Genomic DNA, 17,067 nt, shown 5'->3' with positions numbered 1-17,067 from the left:
CATGGATAACCGATAACATTAAACTACTTTTAAACTAAGAGACAAAGCACATAAAAAATATCTGAAAACTAAAAGTGGTAACTGTCTCCAGTACTATCGTAATTTAAAAAAATTTACTAAACACGCTATCATACGCGAGAAAAATGCTTATTTTCGCAACTTATCTAAAACTTCTGGAAAGCCCTTTTGGGATACAGTAAAGAAGTTAAATATTATACATAAAAGATATATACATATAAGAAAAAATTATTGTAGGTATATTAATAAAATTAATATAAAATATAAAAGATATTATAGCACCAATTGGTACTAATTCAGTAGGTCATGATGAAATAGCAATAAGAGATGTTGTTGCTTGTTTTCCATTTTGTAGCAAACCGCTACTCAATATTATTAATTCCTGCATCTTAGAAAATCAATTTCCAGACTTGTGGAAAAAGGCTATCATTAAACCATTTGCAAAAGTCTCAAACCCTAAAGAAGCTAAAGATCTACGCCCTATTAGTATTTTACCAGTTTTGTCTAAGGTTCTAGAGAGACACATGTAAATTCAAATTACTGCATTTTCAAATTCCTATAAAATTATATCTGAATGTCAATCCGGGTTTAGGAAACATTTTAGTACATCTACTTTTCTGGTAAATCTTATGAATAATATCAGGCACTATGAAGAACAGAAACAAGTAACAGCCGTATGTTTGCTGGATTTTAGTAAGGCATTTGACACTCTAAATCATGATATGCTGCTAGCTAAATTAAATTTCTTTGGTTTGTCTAATACTTCTATTGCCTTGCTGAGATCCTACCTGACCAGCAGGTTTCAATGCGTGGAGATTGATCTCATCCCTTATACTCAAAATCTGAATTTATTCCTGTTACCACTGGGGTACCTCAGGGATCTCTATTAGGACACTTATTATTCTCATTATACGTTGCTGATATGAAAAATTTTATATCTTATTCAAAACTACAACAATACGCAGATGATTCTCAGATTTATACATCGTTCTCATTAACCTCCCTACGACACTCACAAACACAATTTAATTCCGACTTAAATAATTTACATATATATGCTAAGGCTCATAATTTGAAACTAAACCCTTCAAAATCGTGTCTCTTATTTCTAAGATCCAATAGAAATAACATAGAACATATTTCTTAAGACTTTGTGGTTAAAATAGACAATACAGTAGTACCGGTGGTTAATGAAGCAAAGAATTTGGGTATTATTTTTGATAATACTTTGTCTTTTTCAGCCCACATAAACAAAATAATAATCTAAAGCGACACTTACCGAGTGAAACCAAGTATTTTTTGTGCAACTCTTTAATATTATCATTGTTTGATTATGGTGATGTAATCTACAATGATGCAATTACTTCGGAAGTCTCATCTTCTATTCAAAAAGGGCAGAATTCCTGTATGCGTTTTTCCTTTAATATTTGCTACAGAACTCATATTACCCCATATCTTAACAATCATTTTATTCTTTCAATGTCAAATAGACGCAAATATCACATGTACTCTTTCATATACAGAATTTTAAAGTCGGGAAACCCACCATATCTAAGAAAACTTTTCAATGTGCATAACACACCATAATACCATACGGTTTAATATTTTTAGGGTTTCTCAGCATACAACAGCAGCTTTTCAAAAATCATTTAGTTACGTTGCAGTTCATTTGTGGATCAATTTGCCTCATTATGTTAAAGATTATTCTCTTTATAAGTATAAGAAGTATATAAGAAATATGCTTATGCAGTCACAGTATGATGCCTAATAATTAAATATGTATTGAAATGAATGTCAATAGGACTTTTTTCCAGTCTCTTTTCATTCAGGTTGTGTCATATTCATGTAGGTCGAGTCTTCACTTACATTTTTGTTTCGCATTTAACAAGATATAGCATGTGAGTCGAGAACTATTAAGTATAGACCTTTAAAGAATATTAATTTAAATGATTTTAGTCGTGATTTGTCTATATGTCCCTGGGATGAAATTTTATATATGCCAAACGTGGATGATAAGTTAGAATATTTGAATTCTCTTATTTTAAACCTTTTTGATATTCATGCTCCCATAAAAACCTTTAAAACTAGCAATAAACAAAATTATGCGCCATGGATAACTGAAAATATTAAACTCCTACAGAACCTACGTAACACTGCCTTAAGACGTTATAAAAAATCAAAATTACAAGCACATTTTTCTTATTACAAAGAATTGAGAAATTATACAACATGGGCTATAAGAGCTGAGAAGAGGGCTTATTTGTGGGATAAATTTTTGATTTCAACTGTGAAGGAAAAATGGGCAGAGCTGCAGAAACTTAATTTAACAGGATCAAAGAATAATCATAGAATTCCTAAACATTTAACTGAAAACCTAAACAATATAAATTCGTTTTTTGCTAATCCAACACAGGTTACTCATCCGTTAAATAATGATCTAATTCACTTTTATAGTACTCACATTAAGGAAGATATAACAAATATATTAACTTTTGAACCGGTAGTAGAGGCAGAAGTCACTAAAATTATATATGACATTAAAAGCAAAGCTTTTGGGTCTGATCAAATAAATGCCCACCTAATTCAACTTTGTTGCCCTCGTATTATTCCTTACATCACGTATATTATTAATGTCTGCATTGAAATTGGCTATTTTCCACAGCGTTGGAAGCATGCATATGTAATTCCCTTACCTAAAGTTAATGAACCAACTGAATTTAATCATTTGCGTTCTATAAGCATTCTTCCGGCCCTGTCGAAGATCTTCGAAAAGGTACTTGAAGGTCTAGTGAGAGCATTTATTGGTGAGTTTGATATCATTTCTTCAAAGCAATCTGGTTTTCGCCCAGGATTTGGCTGCTCCTCCGCAATGGCAGCTGTTACAGATGATCTGATTAAGTCGGTTGATGACGGGAAAACAAGTGCTTTAATCCTATTGGACTATAGTAAGTTTTGATATGGTAAATCATCATATTCTCATAGCAATTTTGCATTACATTGGTTTTAGTATGTCATCTGCACGGCTTATTAGATCATACCTTGCAAATAGATCACAGCAGGTTATGTATCAGGACAGGCTTTCTGACTGTCTTCAAGTTATTGCTGGGGTAGCACAAGGAAGCATATTGGGTCCTCTCCTTTATACAATTTATACATATAACTTCAAAATTAAAAAAAGCTTATTCAACTCCGTCTTATTTATTCTAATCGTCATTTTTTACAAAAAGATATTAAATTATTGCTGTGTGATTCGTTGGTGCTAAGCCATTTCAATCACTGTGATGTTATTTATGGGCCTTGTCTTGATAGTTTTGAATCTAGAAGGATTCAAAAAGTACAAAATTCATGTTTACGTTTAATTTATGGCGCCCGTAGACACGAACACATTTCACCGTTTTTACGTAAATCAAAATGGCTTAACATGTACAATCGTAGAAAACTACACATGAATACATTTTGCTTTAAAATTCTTAAAACAAAAAAACCAGGATATCTTTTTGAGAAACTTGAATTTAGAGTTGATGCTTGTAATCGACCTTTGCGTTTTAATGATAAAGTGTCCATACCTAGACATCGAAAAGAAATATTTAAAAGATCATTTTCATATTGTGCGGCTAAAACTATAAACCTATTTTCACCGTCATTTTCAAACACTTCGCTGTTGAACTTTAAAAAACGACTTAAACAAATTCTGATTGTTGAACAAATAGGCTCTAACTGAATTATAGGGGTAAGCTTGTCTAACTGGATCTCTTAAATAGCTGTGATTTCTTGAAAAACGGTTTTTAAATTACGTGTTGAGTTATTGAATTTTTTTTATTGATTTCTTGTGTTTTTGTTTGCTGTTTTTGCTTTGTGTTTCTATTTTTATCTCTGTATTTCTGTTTTACATTTTAAACTTATTCTAAGTATTTTATGGTTCTATGATTTTAAATTATGTGTTTGCTTTGGCCATTATGTATTTTTGTATTTTGCATTTATTTTTAATTATGTTTATTTCAATTTTGTTACTCTACCTTATTTTGTAATGATTACCTTAGATTCTAAATATTTAAAAATGTAAAAGTTTTAATTTATTTGTGTTTGGGCTTAAGCAGTGCCTTACAACACTTCTATTGTAAGGTGTCTGAGGAGCCTTTTAGGACATATTGCATTGAAATTTCTGTATTTTTGGTTAATATCGTTGGTCCTAATAAACGAAGTATTATTATTATTATTATTATTATTATTATTATTATTATTATTATTATTATTATACCTGTATCATATTATTTATATTCATATATATTGGATGTGTTTCCGCTCCTGCGCTTCCCTGATTCAGTCGCTGCCTACCCCTGCCCTGTGTACATAAATATAAATAAATTGTATTTTTTTTAAATATTTTTCAAGCTCTCACTATCAAGAAGTATCGAAGAAATATTAGTAGGGTTTTTTTTTTAGTTCTCTTGTTATTTTGTTTCCTTTTTTGTTGCTTTTTCTTGAGGATGTATCACTTAAAAGTGCCTCTTGCAGAGGTACTTTTGAGAAACGGTTTTTATAATCGAGATGCATTCCTATTTGCTAACTTCACTTACATCATAAGTACAACTGTTTTGTAATTTTTGATATTGGCAAATAAACGTTTTCGAATTTGAATTTGAATACTCTTTCGTGTCATTACACGAACTGCCAACTTTAAACATAGATAAATGTTTAAAATAAAGAGATATGTAAAGTATTACTTATACCCTTAAACGAAACTCTGTTATCAACATCATTACTAATTTTACCAATGCTCCTAAACTAATTAAAAGGTCAAATGACACATACTTCAATAAATTTATCAATATAACAAAATTATTTTTAAAAAACCACCCTAACTTATTAGTAACAACAGCTAACAAAGGTAATACAACGGTTTTGATGGAAAAAATAGATTACTTATCAAAGGCATATTCCCTTTTAAATGATTCAACTACTTACAAAAAATCATCAAGCGATCCCACAAAAAAGATACAAAACAAATGTAACAAGCTAATTGATACACTACTCAAAAAAAGTCAATAAATGATACAGTGGCTAAACAACTAAAATGCAAAAATGGGATATTTCCAAAAATGTATTGTGTATCTAAAATACATAAACACGGAAACCCCCTTAGACCTATAGTAAGTTTTATCGGTTCTCCTATTTATAATATCTCCTAATGAATTTCTGAGATTTTGGACTATGCTTTTCAAAGAGACCAATATTTTGTTTCCAACTCCATAACACTCCCTGAAAATTATATATTGATATCTTTGGACGTGGTATCTCTATTCATAAATATCCCTATTGGTCTAACTAGAGATATTATTGTCAAACGATGGTCAATGATTTCACCCAATACCACATTAAACTTGAGTGACTTCTTGACTTTGTCTGATTTTTGTATTGAGAGTAGCTATTTCAAATTCAACGGAAATTTCTATCAATAAACTTTTGGAACTGGTATGTCAGATTTACAAAATACTTGCTGCAGTAAACTATCTTTTTCTGTTCCATTTTTTAGGAGGTATGTCGATGATATTCTGAACTCCGTACCTACAGGGTGTGAGGGCGAGATTCTTCAAGTCTTTAATTCGTTTCATCCAAGACTACAGTTTACTATAGAACTTGAAAACAATCACTTTATCTCATAGATAAATGTTTAAAATAAAGAGATACGTAAGTGTTTTGTGTTAATTTTATTCAATGTTTTCAAACTTGTGGAGAACCGTATATAAGCTGAAAAACCAAAATAACCGAATATGAAAAGATTTTAAAGAAAATTCTTAAAAAAGTCAAACTGGAAAAAAAACTAAACTTCTATGACGAAATACATGTTGGTTGTGAGCATTTGTAATAAAGGATAGCCTTTACTCCTACAAGAATCACCAGGACAAAAAACAGATGTCCAGTGACAACAAAACAGTCTCCACAGGGAACAATACAGTAGAAATCTAACTTGAGTTATATCATATCGAGAAACCTCTTTAAGTTAATTTATCTATAGATTTTTATGATAGTAGGTTATTAATAACCGATTAAAATACAAATAATATTAGTGAAAGTTATAAGTTCCTAATAAAATGTTAGCAGGGAAATACTATAAGGGTTTTTAAATAAAATACTGCCTTGACTAACCATAATTCCTTTAAATTAAAGACAAAAATCTAGTAACTTCGTTACAATTTTGACCTGCCTGATAGTCTAGACAGCTACTTGGGGCTAATGATACAGTTGCTATTAAAATTATTAGGAATTACATATTTAAATAGTAATAACTGAAAATTCAAGTGACAAGTCTCAAATATATCATTTGTAGATAAAAAATTAAAAACATACATTTAACTTACCATCTCTTCTCCATATTTATTATAACCTTTTTCTGAAGAGAGGACTCTAATGGCAAGTATTTCACCCTTTTCGCCTAATTTTTCCATGTTCGGAGCCAAGTCGGTTAGAGTTTCCAGACAATCCGGCAGCTCACACGCTTCTTGAAGGGTCGATAAGGCCGACAGACATACTTTTCTAATAAGAATTTTACAATAATCTTATTCTCATAACATTTATTCAAAAATTACAAAATATCTTATACAAAGATTTGTATCATGACGATGCAATTTACCTGGACTGATCCTCTAGTTGTAGACAAAGTAATCCAACGGCCCATGAAGAAAATCCAGGGCAACCTGATCTGAGCAACACCAACATAAATTGTGTCGCGTACATTCTGGAGCTTTCCACTCCGCAGGTTAAAACTGCAGCTAAAAGTTCCCTGGCTGGACCATGAGTACTGTAGTCTAACGAGGATATTATGAGTTTGGTGTAGGAATCGTGAGAAGTTGTTGTTGCTAGTTCTTGAAGCCTAATGGAGAATAGAATGTATTAGTAAAAACTATTACGGTAAAACATGAATTGCACAATTATTACTAGTAATTAATAAAATATATGTATGTATGTACGTTTATGATTATCTTTCCTATTTTTAAAAATTAGTTTAAGAATATTAAGGTTCGCTAGTTGCTCAGTTTTGAGACATCTCATGGTAGGTCTTTTATATCACAAAACTTTTATATTCATTGTTACATTAGTTCAAATGTTAAGAAAGTTTATGATTTAAATATTGGGTATTTATGTTTCAGAATGGATCGTGGTTCCCGTAGAGGTGTTGTACGTGTATACGTTAGGTATGATATTCCTGTTTCTAGAATGGATGTTAAAAGGGGCTTAGATGGATGTCTTAAGCAACTTTGGCTAATCATAAAAGTGGGAGGAATTAAATTAAGTCTCGGTAATATATATCGCCCACCTAACGGCAACTTGCAATTTGAAATTGATGCCTTGGAGCGTGCCGCTTCCACAGCTTTTTTCCTTAGTGATGAACAGATATGTTTGTGAGATTTTAATATTAACATGTTGAATTTTAATAGTTCAACCAATTCATTATTCAATTTTTTAAATACATATTCCTTGTCACAAATGGTTGTTAATCCTACGCGTTATTCTGGTAATGTTGCTCGCCTAATTGAATTTTTCATTCTGTCAAATAACGATATACTAATTGGAGATGTTAGAGAAGTCTTAGTGTTAAATTTCCTTCGAAACTACCCAAACAGGTAGAGTTTGGTGTGGTCTTAGTGGACTTAATATTTATAATAAAACCAAAATTAAATCAATCTCCCTCAACAGCTAAAAAACGCCAACTTAATCAATATTTGAAATGAAGTCGAATGCTTTCGGATCGGATGGGCTTTCCCTTCACATGATTAAGCTATGCTGTCCTACAGTCATTCCTTTTATCCAACATATATTTAATGCTTGTATTGATCAGGGAGATTTTCCCTCGAGATGGAAAACAGCTGTTGTTATACTCGTGTCCAAGCATAACCATGTACAGAGTATGTCTGATTTAAGACCAATAAAGACTTGCTCAGTCCATCTCAATCAGGTTTTCGAACAGGCCTTAGTACGGCTACCGTTTTTTTTATTTATTTAGGTACAAGGCTCTCCTACAGATAGACTAAGCAATCCAATAACAGGAAAGCACAAAATATCTTATGAATTTTAATACAAGTAAGCGCTTTGCCAAACATTACATTTTCACCAAACCTAACAAATATACCAAGTAATATAAACCTAACTAACTTATTTAATAGTATCTATTATACACAATAAAGAAGTATATATATATATATGAATAATGACAATAGGAAAAATAGGACAATATTTATCGTACCTTGTGAAATTAGGTAGAATTTCTTCAGTATCGCTTAAATGAAGCCATACTGAAGAAAAATAAATCATTATTCAAATTAGTTTCTTGAAAATTATTAAAACTACGGGCGCATCTGAACAATGGAGAGTTAGACAAATGGTTTGAAGAATATCTTGAGATGCTAAAGTTCGATCTATTGCGCAAAATATAAGGATTAATGTTGATATGTACATTTTCAAGACAGAAATGGCAGTCTATTAAATTATTAATAATTTTACAAATCAAAATTAAATCAAAATCGTTTCTACGTCTCTCTAAGGGCTTCATACCATAAAACTTTAAGTTATCATAGTAAGTGAAAAAATGTATTCAAGCTAGTGTGGCATATTCTATAGTAGGTTTAACGAATGCATTATATAATAATATTAATGATGTTTGATTCGAGATATAAAACCGAGATTTTTTAGAGCTTTCTGAACAATGTTTTCTATATGAACATCGAAGAGCAGTCTGGAATCCAACGTGACACCTAAATCCTTAATAAACTCTACATACTTGAAGATTGTGCCCTCGAGATAGACATCACATTTGTTTTGTGTCTGAGATGGTTTTGTGCCAAAAAGTATAGAATGACATTTTTCTGGATTAACAATAATTTATTAAGGTACAGTACCTTTCAAAATTTGCAAGATCAGATTGCAGGGCACGAAAATCTGATACCTTCTTAATTGTTTGTAAAGATTTTTAGGTCATCTGCATATGCAAGATATTTACAGATAGAGAAACATTTACCAATGTCGTTTAAAAAGATTGTGAACAAAATCGGTCCCAAATGAGATTCTTGCGCTACTCCTGAAGTTACGGTTGTACAAGAAGACTTTACTCCATTTAAGACAACGTAATGAGAGCGATTCGTTAGATAACGTTTAATGAGTTTGAGTAGGGCCCCGTACATAGCGAAATTCTCCAACTATACGAAAAGTGTAGGATGATGTACCTTTTCAAAAGCCTTGGAAAAGTTGGTTACATCAATAGCTTCTTTGACCTTAAAGAATAATTGTTTTAATAGCAAAGATTCAAATAGTTTACCAAAGTGACTAAGTAGGAAAATAGGCCTGTAATTCCGTACAGAAGTTTTTTCTCCAGACTTAAATACTGGCACCATTTGAGCCGTTTTCCAAATATTGAGAAAAATTCCACTGGATAAACATTGATTATACAAAATATGCAAAGGCTCGCACAAGCTAGGACAGGACTTCAAAAAAAATAAGGAAATCCGTCTGGGCCAGGTCCCTTTTTAGGATCCATAGATATACATAAGTGCGGATTTAATGTCATTTATATCAATATTGTAACTACAAAAAATTTTTGACATTAAGTAGGCTTAATTAAAGTTGGTGTATCAGAAGGTTCAAATACTCGACTAAAATACTTAGAAAAAAGTTCATTAGTGTCAACACAATTCGAACCAGAAATATTTAACGTCTTTGACAATGTTTATTTCTGTTTTATGAATATAATCTTTGTAATCATCGCGTATATTAATCTTTACTGTTTTGCGTAAATTTAAAAAGTTGTCGTAATCAGATTGTCTTCGGTACAGTTTTCACATTTTATGTGCCTTTCATTTATTTTTAATTAGATTGTGTGTTTAGAAAACGATAGAGGGTATTGTCCCTTATTGATCTTAATTCTAGGGATGTGGTTAATAACAATGTTATCTAAAACTGTATAAAAATATGCAAGGTTAATATTTACATCGTTTTATTGGCTATACTGAATGACATTGTGGGACGTGCAGATAAGGGTGAAACTACAGCACTTGTGCTACTAGATTACAGCAAGGCTTTCGACACCCTTGATCACAGGCATTTATAATAAGCAAACTCAAATCTTACGGTTTTTCTGATGAGTCGCTGAAATTTTTTGCAAGTTATTTATCCAAAACATGGCAGGTTGATATACTTGATAACAGTATCTGATGTTGTAAGCCTAAGTAAGACAGTTCCGCGATGATCCATTCTCGGACCGCTAATTTTTTTTATATATACATGCGAAATGGATACTATTATTACGACCCCATGTAGTATGATGATACTTTAGCTTTATGCCAGTTTTTCAAAAGTAAATGCTAACAATATTATTACTGTCACTCAACAGCTGTCACCAACAAGTGCTTATATATTCAAAGGATAATGGGTTAACTTCGAAATCTTCTGTCATTTTCTTTGGTCCAAATAGTGAATGGGCCTCTAAAACCCTCCAGATTAAAATCGACCAAGAAGTTTTGAAACCTGTTGATGAATGTAGAAGTCTTGGTCTGATTCTAGACCGTAAACTTAAATTTAGGTCTCATTTATCAAAGGCACTTTAAGGCTCATATACAGGGTGTTTCATTAATATTGCGAAAAAATTTAGGGGGAATTTCCTTGCTCAAAAATAATAAAAAAAGTCCCTATGTCCGCAAATGCTTAATTTCTAAGACACGGGGTGTTAAACTTTTATTTTTGTTTTTTCTTAATAATTTTCGTAGTTATGCAGATATTTGAACGAAAATTGGCATCTGGGGGTTTTTTGATATGGTAAATTCAAATTTAATGTTACGAGGGTTCCCACTTATAGATGGCGCTACATACACGGTTTTTTATACTTTAAAGCGTGATAATTTTCTTAAGGTTGCTTAAACATTTTTTTCCCCAAAAAAGTTCATTTATCTATCATTTTCAAGTAAAAGAGGTATCTTGGTCAAAGTCGCTACGAGCCAGCGTTTTCGAGATTTTTGGAATTAAAATAATAAATCCATTATTACATTTTAACGTTTTAGATTCGAGATATCATCAGCTTTAAATATGGAATCTGGAGTTTTTATTCACTATTCAAAGCTCTTTTGAAACTTCAAAATAAATGTCAATATTTTACTAAGTTTTATATTATATTTTTTTGTTACAAAATATTTTTTATTTAGTGAAAAAAAATTACCCAAAGTTCTTACGACCAATATCTCTTTTTAAAAAAGCCACTTGGTGGAACGTTAGTTATAACAGTTGTTCAAAATGTGAACCCCTAACTGCAATACAGGCCTCTATTCTATGACGCATCGATTGGCGAACTCGTTCAAATATTCCGGGTGTGTGTTTAATTGTTTCACAGGATGCGATGATGCGATTTCGTACTTCTTCCACAGTATCTACTAAGGTTGTATAAATCAAATGTTTAAGGTGACCCCAAAGGAAAAAATCCAAGGAATTTAGGTCTGGAGATCTTTGAGGCCACGGTTCAGTTCCTCCTCGGCCTATCCAACGATTCGGATACACTGTGTTCAAATATTCATGTGCAACTAGACTGAAATGAGGTGGGGCTCCATCGGGCATAAAGTACATTTACAATCTTAACTACAATGGACATTTTCCAAAAGTATGGGCAATTCGTATTCGAGGAAATGACAATAAACTTCTCCAGTAAGCCTCAATGGTAAAAAGAATGGGCCGATCAAATAGTCTAAAGCTTACTTTTGTTTTAAAGGGTAATTATTAGGCTTTTATGTGGTATAATTACTTAGCCGTTTTAGTTGAGCGCTAGAGGGTGGTTTGTTTTAATTTTTTCAGCGATTTTCTGTCAAATATTAAATACAATTATGTAATTTTTATGTTTAGTTTAAAAGAGCTTAAAAAACATAAAACCTGGCACAAACCGGAACTTGATATCTTATTGTATTCCGAAATTATATATTAAAATATTTTGGAACAATGAAATCCATCGCCGCGCTGGCATTATTGCGTCACAGGTTAGTAGTAAGCTTTGGAAACATATGAAGTTGATTAATATTTTCGAGGCCATGATAAAACGTTAATGATCGATGTCAAATGTAACGTCGAAGACAGTTTTTGAAATCATTTAAGTTTTTAAAAATGCCAAACGTAATTCCAAACGACATAGCTTTTGATATGTTAGCAGTGTATTTTGAGTTAATGCAAAATGCACGCATTGCCCGTATATATGTCCAAAGATATCCTGACAGAAGACACTATAATCATAGAGTCTTTACCGGTTTAGCTACCAGGCTAAGAAATACTGGAAGTATTCGCGGCAATATTCATCGAAGACGAAGGCGCATAGAGAAAAACGTTATAAATGTTTTGGCATATATCGAAATAAACCCTCACATAAGCATCCGAAGTATTTTTAGGGAATTGGGAATATCCCACGGTACAGTAGAAAATATTCTGAAAGAGCACAGGTACCTATTTTTATTTGTTATAACACTAATAAGCATCCTAATATCTTATATTTGTTTTTCATTTTAGACTTCATCCATATCATGTGGTTCTGCACTAGGCGCTTCTCGAAAAAGACTTTGATAACAGACTTAATTTATATCATTGGCTGTTGAACATGGTTAGAGAAGGTACCCGATTTATCTCGAAGATATTATGGACGGACGAGGCATCATTTAGCAGTGATGGTGGTGTAAACCTGCATAATCTGCATTATTGGGCAGAAGAAAATCCCCGTTGGGTCCGCGAGACTCAACACCAAGGCAGATAGACTGTAAATGTGTGGTGCGGCATTATTGGCGGAAAAATTATTGGTCCTTTCTGTTTCAATCAAACACTTTCTGGTAATGTGTATTTAAATTTTTTGCAAAATGATCTTCTGGGGTTACTAGAAGATGTTGATTTGGAAATAAGAGAGCAAATAATTTTCCAACATGATGGTTGCCCTGCACATTTTGCAGTTCAAGTCTGTCAATACTTAACCAGGCAGTATCGTTTGTTGATAGGCAGAGGAAGTATATTTCCTTGGCCTGCTCGATTCCCAGATCTGACTGTTCTAGATTTTTATCTGTGGTGAGGATTAAAGATTTAGTTTTTGCCATCCCACCCACAACACAGAACAACATGCAGGATCTAATACGCAATGCAATAAATTCCTTACCCAGAGCAGAAATCCAGACAGCGGTTCTGTCAACGACGCAACGACCTCGAGTGTGTATTGAAAATGAAGGAAAACAGTTTGAGCATTTAGGACACCATTAAAAATATAAAACAATTTATTTATTGCAAAAATTTTAATTCTGGAGTTTTATTTTTATTGTTCAAAAACATTTTAATTAATAATTTCGGAATAACATAAGATATCGAGTTGCGGTTTGCGCCAGTTTTTATGTTTTTTCATGCTCTTTTAGCTTAAATGATTAAATGATTAAATTACATCGTTGTGTTTAATTTTTGCCAGAAAATCGCTGAAAAAGTCCAAAATAACACAAACCGCCCTCTAGCGCTCACCAAAACAACTAAGTCGGATAAGTAATTATACCCCATAAAAGCCTGATAATTACCCTTGAAAACAAAAGCAAGCTCATTAAAATTGGTTGGGCCAATCATAAGTTATCAACTTTTATTTTAGATATAAATATTCAACCCTTCCCCCACCTATGATTTGACAGATTAAAAAAAAAAGTTTTAAATAAAAAATGTTTAGAATTTATTGCCATTCTTTAAAATGGTCATCATTCTTTTCTAGGATTCACTTTGAATATTTTCAATAAAACCAATTTTTTCTATTTCAATGTTGCATTACGTCCCCTAGCGGTCATCGTACGAACTTGTAAATAATTTCCAGCGATTTCTCTTTGCCGCTTTTATGAGAAGTATTTTTTTCCCTACGCTGTGGGATAACTAGTTACTGAGATATGGCCGGCGACCGCTCTTAGTTGTACACCCGGTACGTTACGTTGCCTTTAGGAATTTGTTATACACAACATTGCTTTTACGTTTATTATTTAAATTTTTTAAAGTAATTTCACACAACTTAAAAAAAATTATTGTGACTTTTAAAATATAATGCGTTCATTATGGTAAGTCTAAATATCTCGAAAACGGTGGCTTGTAGCGACTTCGACCAAGATACCTTTTTTCCATAAAAATAATAGATAAATCTACTTTTTTATTAAAAAAAATAATTGAAGCAATCATAAAAAAGATATGCCAATTTTTAAAGTATAAAAAACCGTGTATGTAGCAGCCTCTACAAGTGCGAACCCTCATAACATTAAATTTGAATTTAACATCTCAAAAAAACCCCAGATGCCAATTTTCGTTCAAATACCTGCATAACTACCAAAAGTATTAAGAAAAAACATAAAACTGTAACACCCTGTATCTTAGGAATTAAGCATTTGCGGACATGGGTTAATAAGGGCTTTTTTATTATTTTTAAGCAAGAAACTCCCCCTGAAATTTTCCGCAATATTAATGAAATACGCTGTATATCGACAAACTCTACATTTCACTTGTTTCGTATACCGTCTGGTAAAAACCAATTTTCTCAATAATTTACTCTCCTTTTGAAATACCACACACAACCGGCCTACTAAATTTAGCAACTTTATATAACCAAAAACTTTATTATACCAAAACACCGTACTTTTACTACTTTTTCCAACGTAGCTTTTCTTATCTGGGACCCAAAGTGTACAATGACTTAATTTGCAATAAACTCAATGAGCTCTCTCAACAAATGCTTAAGAGAAAACTAAAATGTTTTGCTTGGTCAACATTTTTCTTATACATATATTCTTTTCTTTCTTTACATATTTATATAGGCTTTTTTTTTTGCATTGTATACATATTATATTGATAATCTACATAAGTCAATCAATTTGACGGAAATCAATATAATAATAATAAATAAATCATTTTATTGTTCCAATTAATAACAATTTTGCAAATACAAAACTTATATATAAATGAAACAAATGGCCTTTATAGTCAGTTTCTCTCCAAAAGGAGAGCCGTAGAAAAATTCTAAGCCATACTTACCTTTAGTTACCTAACCTAAGCCTAATAAAACCCAATATGATGAAAAGCTAGATGACTCGGTCCATTATGTTAAGCGGTACGGTGGTAAAACTATTAAGCTCTGGTCAGAAAAAAAAAATTGTATGTATATAATATCTTATTTTCTCTGAAATAAATATAAATGCCCATAAAAACTCATTCACTGAGAAGCTGCTGTCTGATCCTTCTTTTGAAACAGGATAAAGATGTGATAAAATGAGTAACTTGAAATTTATTTACGGTTGACGCTATGTTATAAGAGAATCCTCTTTTAAAAAGTTCCTTATTGTGCTTGGGGATCGTAAGGATGTGCTTTCTAGGTATATTTATCTTATGAACATCAGTTCTGTAAACAATTTTCCTACTGAGATAGATAGGACACTGAAATTTAATAATGTTATAAAACAGACAAGCCGAGTGCAGTACACGCCTATTAAACATTGACAACCAGCTAAGTTCTTTAAGCTTATGTGATACGCGTTGTCCACGTCTTATGCCACATATAAAACGTATGCATGAGTTTTGAACCTTTTGCACTCTCCGGGCCTGTGTTGTACCCAGAAAAGGACCATAAACACTATCCGCGAAGTTAAAGTGTGATAGATGTAGATAGATAAATGTGATACGAGTGCGTCACATAGTTCAATTTTGGTTTTCTTTTCTAAGTCTAACACCTTACAAAGCGCCCGAAGATCCGTATTTATTCTAAGGTTAGCCTCTGTCGCATTTTCTGGCTCAAAAGAGTATAAAATTTGAGTGTCGTCGGCATATAAATGATAATCACAATGACGAATAGAATTAATAAAATTAGACGTGTAAATTGTAAAAAGAAGGGGGCCCAAGACACTTCCCTATGGGACACCTGAGTGTAAAGTCATTACCTCAGAGTACTTCCCATCAACTAATACCCTCTGCGTCCTGTTACTTAGAAAAGATTGAATCATAGATTGGGCATTAAACCGAAAACCAATATAAACCAAAATACTCAACAAAACATCATGATTTAACAAGTCAAAATCTCGTGAATGGTCTAGAAGTCCCAGAACACTCGCTTTGCTGTTATCCAATTCCCCATTAATACGGTCTGTAATCTCAGCCAACGCAGTTGTACAACTATGTCCACGTCGAAATCCTGACTGCTTTTCTGGCAAAATATTATTACTTGAAATAAAGACAGAAATTTGCATTGCCATAACTTTCTCTAAAATTTTGGACATAGCTGGTAGGATAGAAATAGATCTTAGCTGTCCATAGTCATTGGGCTGATTTACTTTTGGAAAAGGAATAGCAATGGCCGACTTCCAAGCACTCGGAAATGTTGATAATCGTAAACAATAATTAATTAAATGTTTAATATAAGGAATGATAAAGAGCAGCACAATATTAAAATAGTACTGTTAATATCATCGCTTCCAGAAGCCTTAGATTTCATCCCAAGCACAATATTGGAAATTGTATCCTCTGTTACCTCAGTGAAACAAAATTCCTGATTGACTTTTTTATTATTCTTGTAAAATTCTAAGACGTCTTTGTTAGGAGCTTGAATTTGTTGTGCTAACAAAATGTGAATTGATCTCGTTAGATTTTTTTAAATGAGTTGGAAGTGAATTTATTTTTCTATTCACAACATTAATTTTTTTAAATTCAGCCCACTTTTGTCTAGAGTTACAACTTTGGAATTTTATATTTAGGTATGCTTTTTTTGTGCGCGATATGTTATTGTAAAAGTATTACAAAGCTGTCTGTAATATTCCCAATGTTGAGGCAAACGTGTAAGGCGAAATCGATTTAGTGCATCATTTCTTAGTCTTTTTATTAATTTAAGATTATCAGTAAACCACGGACAGTATGGTTTAGAACCAACTTGTTTTATTATTTTAAGAGGTGCATGTTTATTAATTAAGGTAGTTAATTAAGTGGAAATAAAATTAACTTTTTCATCCACTGTATCCAAAATATAAATAGCATTTCACTCCATTGCTTCCAAGT

General features: G+C 32.1%; 1 protein-coding gene across 1 annotated transcript in view; it reads right to left on the bottom strand.

Annotated features, from left to right (window-relative positions):
* LOC126740902 (rapamycin-insensitive companion of mTOR) overlaps positions 1-17,067 on the bottom strand; it is a 154,162-nt gene that overhangs the window by 76,889 nt on the left and 60,206 nt on the right. Inside the window, exons 14-15 of the mRNA XM_050447089.1 lie at positions 6,650-6,889; positions 6,378-6,552 (exon numbers count right to left, since the gene is read on the bottom strand). Of these exons, the coding sequence (XP_050303046.1) occupies positions 6,378-6,552; positions 6,650-6,889 (415 nt within the window). The remainder of the gene's footprint in view (positions 1-6,377; positions 6,553-6,649; positions 6,890-17,067) is intronic.

The sequence above is a fragment of the Anthonomus grandis genome, chromosome 10 (assembly GCF_022605725.1).
Source record: "Anthonomus grandis grandis chromosome 10, icAntGran1.3, whole genome shotgun sequence".
NCBI classification, from domain to species: Eukaryota; Metazoa; Arthropoda; class Insecta; order Coleoptera; family Curculionidae; genus Anthonomus; species Anthonomus grandis.
Note: the sequence above shows the minus strand (reverse complement) of the source record. Positions and strands in the feature narration are given on the sequence as shown.